This window comes from Opisthorchis viverrini (assembly GCF_000715545.1).
Source record: "Opisthorchis viverrini unplaced genomic scaffold opera_v5_1, whole genome shotgun sequence".
In the NCBI taxonomy this organism is placed as follows: Eukaryota; Metazoa; Platyhelminthes; class Trematoda; order Opisthorchiida; family Opisthorchiidae; genus Opisthorchis; species Opisthorchis viverrini.
The window spans coordinates 4,574,279-4,579,803 of NW_008751657.1; the positions used below are offsets into that span (position 1 = coordinate 4,574,279).

Sequence of the window (5,525 nt, forward strand, 5' to 3'; positions counted from 1 at the left end):
TCGAAGGGCTCTTTTCGCCCAACCATGTGAAGGGTGGAAGAGAGCCAGAGGCGGTCAAACAATGACTTGGCAGCGAAGTATGAAGGCCATTACCAGCAAACTCAGCTGCGCTGGTCGCTGTCGTCTTCCTGGATGAGGACCCCGAGACGGGCCACATCAATGGCTAGAGACATTATCAGACATGGCCCAGTCGCACCCTCAATGGCGCTGGTGCATCCAAGCTATTGCCTTCAATGCATAGCTCCTTTTCCAATCAACCCCCCACTTGACAGCCCACTGCCAGTGCTGGATTTATGCACCAATTTACCAGCTCGCGCGTGCAATGCGCAGCTACAACCAGTGTACGACGAGTACGCGGTTCTTACAGCTGACGATGATGAGGATGATGATGCACTGAAAATCTTTCACTCCTCATTGAAGAAAGTTATATGATGCCGACAGAAGGTCCGGAACGATCATGCCATATAAGGTCACCGATTTGTTCAACTAACTAGGCAGTTTGGTAGAAAATGTGACACTTAGTTCATCTCTGTGTACCTGACTTTCCGCTTCATAGCGAAGCACTGGTAATGCCATCCCGAGGTGCTGAGATGCATGCATACCAAATGTGTAATTCAGCGAGGAAACCAACGTCTATGTGTGTTGCCCGCGCTATCAAGGTTCGCCTCAGCAGTTGAGTTTATTTTCTGCTTCCGTTCTCTATATTTTGAACTTAAAATAAAGAAAAAATTCCATTTGGAAAAAGCTCCCCTTCTCAGTGTTCACTCGAAAAAACCCCATAAATAGTTCAAATGACCGCGCACACTATGCCGCATGCAAAAAGTTTTCATACTTCACATCATTCACATATTGCCACATTATCCATAAGAAATAGGTTGGCCCAAAAATATTTAAGCCTCTAAGGAGAAGACTCGTGATAATCGGGGTGGGCATATGGAATTTTATTAGAATTTCATGTACCACATTGGACTTAGTGTATAAAAAAACACTCCAAACTTGTGCATAGGTTTGGATACGATTGTTTCATGACGTTGCCACAAGACTGAAAATAATATTTCGTGACAAGTTTGAACTGATGGGAAAACAGCTTGTTTGTTACATCAAAAATCATCTGAAAAAGTCTAAAAATAACCATTTTAGCCTAAACGTTCTCCCCCCCTTTGAAGTTAATTCTTTACCTTTGGCCGTCCAACAAATAACTGGATTCTAAGCAGGCATTCATATGTTGAATGTCTTCAGATTTTGAGGGCATATTTTTCACTGTCAGGGGCCTACTGTTCAGAAAATCTCTTTGTTATTGTGATAAAGTTGGCTTTAGTTAACAAATATTGTAAGAGACTGACAAGTTTAACCCAGACCCACTGCCTTAGATACTGTGCTGTACTGACGGTTGGCTCTTGTCAAGTGGTCTGTTTATTGAAGGAACATTTATGTTTGGACTCACGTGCAACTGTTTTGAATTGGTAGATCTGTTTAGGCATACAGTGCCCTGTTCAGTCGGCTATAGTTCAGACCACAGAATTCCCATACACACATTAGCATAAGGTATACCTTAATCACTCTTTTTTTGTCAGATTTCCGAACTTGAGGATACGAAACGAATTTTGGAATTTCAAGCTGCTGAGTTGAAACACAAAGTAGACCAACTGGAAAAGAAAAATCAAGAAATGAAAATTAAGTGGGACGCAGCTCGAATGGAGGAAATAAAGTACTACAAAAAAACAGGCGAACATCTGAGGGTAAGCTTTCTATCTGATTGACTCTGCATTCAAACAGAACCTTTTGCCCTCTTTTGGCTTGAGACACTGAGCCATAGAGGAAGCCAACCATCGTTCTGAAGAGGGATTCAAAAGCTATCCTTGATACGTACGCAAGAGGATATTCAGCGCATTGTATCTGGCTGTCTACGCGTACTTGGATAGCATAATCAAACAGTTTGCACGTCTGGTTACTGAAGAGCCGGGAAAATGTGCAATATTCTGTTTTCATCATGCTTTTTCTAGGGACTTCAAAGCCGCTTAAATAAGTCTGATGTTTGTTTTGGAATTTGTGTTTCCAGTAAAGCGCCCAAAAAACAAAAATATCTTAATAACCTAAATTAAGGGGTCGCTTGTGCCTGGTTCATAACTTGTAAATGGTTCCGTATGAAGGCGAGCGGAATATGAACATTTAAACCCGGCACCGTATGCTACGTAAACTTACAGACTTCGAGGATTGATCCTCAAGGGAAATTTTAGCATCCTCATGCTATCTAACTATAATAAACAATCTGTTTGAAGGGGAAAATTCCACAGTTTGCATCACCGTTTATTGTAAAAAGGATCACTCGTGGCACAATCCAACCGGATCGTGCGATATGAACTGTGCACATTTTTACATGCTCTATAGGTGGCTCTACAAGCATTTTTATGGAATTATTTCCGATTCGCTGCTCGAACAATTAGTCCTTTTGTGTTGTTCTAAATGCTGATAGAATTCACCAAATATGATCTGCTTATCGCCATAAAGTGGCCACAAATTAATAACCATTGGTATGGCAGTTACATACAATTTGAGAAAAAAACACCTCGCAAACGAGAAAATTGCGTATACTCTTATGTCTCTCGTCTAATCAGGATCACATGTTTTTCTACATACGTAGTAGATTTGCGTAATTAAATTGTTCCAAACATTGTGTATCCACAGCCCAAATTAAAACGAATCCCCAACACAGCAGACTAATATTGATAAATGTTAGCCTAAGGGCTACATGACTGACCTTATCTAACTTTGCCTTATGAAGTGCGTTAGAGAACACGACCACGAGTGACTAATCTTTTTTGGAGTCGGACACTGTCTTCGACGGTGTTCAGTCAAGTTTCAAGTCACTGGCATGGTAAACAACAGGCCCGCAGTAACCTAATCCTTGAAACACAATATACTTCAAAACTACTTTTAAGCAGAAGGGTCTCGTAATGAAAAGGCACTGAATACTTGTTCATTTGTTCACTTAATCTCATCTTCCACAGCATGAAGCTAAACGGAACGAATGTTTGGCGCACATATCCCATTCGTGGTTCAAAAATTGGTAACGGAATCTTGTGGGGCAAAACATTCTTTTTTCATTGTGGTGTTGATTCGGTTTGGAGGTGCCGCACCTTGTGTAAAACCTTCAGGTCTGAACTACTCTTCGGTCGTTTTCTGATCGGGCTTCTGTTGGTCCGTTCGCCGAGATTGGCAGTTGTCCTGCAAGACCGGCGAATAGGTCAACAGCCACCTGATCAAAATATAATGAATTCACCCAGGGTACACACTGATAACATGCCGCCACGTTGCTCATTTTTAAACAGAAGCAGTAGAGCACTTGGAATCTGCCTTAATGGAGTTAAGTTGTGCACGAATTCACCAGTAAATTGGACGCTGAATCCCTCATTTTTCAGTGTCACGTAGGCTTTTTGCTCATCTTAAGTGTAAAAAAATGTCAAAGACGAAAAAGTCTATAATCTTCCATAACCGATTGTTTTTGGCAGTAATGAGAAACAGTGAGAAGACAGGAGGAAAGCACCCCGTTCCTTAGGATAATTTTGCGCACAAAAATTCTGCTGAGAGACTTAGCTCCGTGATTTATTCTACAGAAGCTTCCGCACCACGTAAGTAGACAACTGTCTCTCAGTTCACTTTTCGAGCATCCCAAATGGATGGTACGTATGATAATGACACACATTATACTGCCACTAGAGGAACGATCCCAATCTGATCTCGCAACTGTCACTAGTAGATCTCACAGAATTCTGTAACGTTCAGTCTAATTTTAGGTGAATTTCAGAACTGCATTCGATTTACTTCTTCAAGAAAAAATGAGCTGTTTTTGTGTGTGCAAAATGGAATTCTACCTGTCTATAGCACTTTGTTCGTGTACCTTTTCTAATTTACAAATACAGTTAAGACAAATAACTCTTGTGTTCTGTCTTTATGTTCTATCCAGGCGCAAATGGACGCATCAGTATTGCCAAACAGGTAAATCTGTAAGTCTAAAATGCAGCACCCAGTGCTTGCGTGCGATTCAGCAAAACTATCTCAGTCGACAGAGGTACGGGCCAACTACAAATATAAGGCGATATATATAAGACTTCGTTCTTCTCGTCTTACCCACTAGTGATTCGGGTAAAGGTCTAGAGTAGCCTAATTTTCGCCCTCTTAACATCACTAATCCTACAATACAGTGTCAGAACGCCGAATTCCGTCAAAAGATACAATGTTTTAACTCAATTGGTTGGCTTGTAATAACACAGCGAAGAGGTACAAAGGCAAAGAGCTTATCGTAATGGCGTATCCAGTACTTTGTTATTAGGCTATGAACTCATGAAATACTTCTTGGTGCGCTAATGAAACGAACCAACATGTGAAACCAAAAAGAATGAGTACGAACTTTCCAAGTATCTACTTGTGGCAAATATACATATTCTGTCTTCGAACTTTGTATAGATAAACTCACTATCTATTCGATAGAGTCATGTAAAGCCCACAGGAGAATTCAGTTTTCCATCCCGTGATTTGGAGTTTCAATGCGACGATGAAATCTACACCTTTTGGACAACTCAGACGTGCGCTGAATGCGCGGCCGTGTTCACGAACATTACCACTCGCATTTGGTACATGCAAAACCCTGACAACCCCCAGGTCTAGTGTGATGGTCTAACGGTGGACATTGGTTAACAAAATAAAACCTCACTGAGGAAGCTTTGTTGTGCCATAGAATTTCAGTAAGGTCAACGGTTAACTCCATCTGTGTTGAAAGCAACAGTTTAGCTACGGTGCAATCAAGCTTGGTTGTTTGACAAATGAGCCCGGTGAAACGAAAGACAAATGTAAATGGAAACAGGACCTGTCGAAAATTTAACAGAAACACTTTGAGAAGCATAAATTAAATCCACTTGTGTTCCGTTTAAAATTTCTGAGAAATTAGTGTTTGGAGATTTTTTCACCAAGCCAAAGAAGAAAAACTGTCTACACAATCTTTACGAGACGTGATGTCACAGGCATTTTGTTCGAAAGCACATTGCATACAAACGATCAACAAGTAGTAGATACCAACCAGTTTCTATTTCTTTAACAATAATTTTAGCCTACCATGAGACTAAGCTTCTTAAGCTATAGAAAATGGTGCTGACTGTAGTATTTTTTCTTGACATTTTATCGCGAAGCCACCTGGGTATTTAGATGTGAAAATCTCCGACTGGCAGGACACTATGCTCAGTCTCAGAAGCGATTGTGCCCAGTATGTCAACGCCCATAAAACCGAGGATTTACCTATTCGAATACGTGAGAATTAACGTATTTAGCATCACCAGTAGGTTTTACACAAAGTAAAGGCTACCGTATAGTTTGCATCAGGTTAGATTTAGCCAGGACGCCCGGTTACCACTCAAAATTTCCTGAACAAGAACAGGCATTACAATATTTGTAACTGCAAAAGATTGATAATATCACCAGCCACTAGTCTGAAGACCCTTATTCGATGTCCCCTTAGTACCTTCAATTTTATC

At 40.8% G+C, this 5,525-nt stretch overlaps 2 protein-coding genes across 2 annotated transcripts in view; one reads left to right on the forward strand and one right to left on the reverse strand.

Annotated features, from left to right (window-relative positions):
* Positions 1 to 1,992, forward strand: part of T265_00070 (hypothetical protein) — a gene marked incomplete at both ends in the record, with an annotated part of 13,671 nt that extends 11,679 nt beyond the window's left edge. The window contains 2 exons of the mRNA XM_009163727.1: positions 1,575 to 1,739; positions 1,777 to 1,992. Of these exons, the coding sequence (XP_009161991.1) occupies positions 1,575 to 1,739; positions 1,777 to 1,809 (198 nt within the window). The remainder of the gene's footprint in view (positions 1 to 1,574; positions 1,740 to 1,776) is intronic.
* Positions 26 to 5,525, reverse strand: part of T265_12444 (hypothetical protein) — a gene marked incomplete at both ends in the record, with an annotated part of 16,274 nt that continues 10,774 nt past the window's right edge. Inside the window, 2 exon segments of the mRNA XM_009163860.1 lie at positions 26 to 163; positions 1,561 to 1,646. Of these exon segments, the coding sequence (XP_009162124.1) occupies positions 26 to 163; positions 1,561 to 1,646 (224 nt within the window).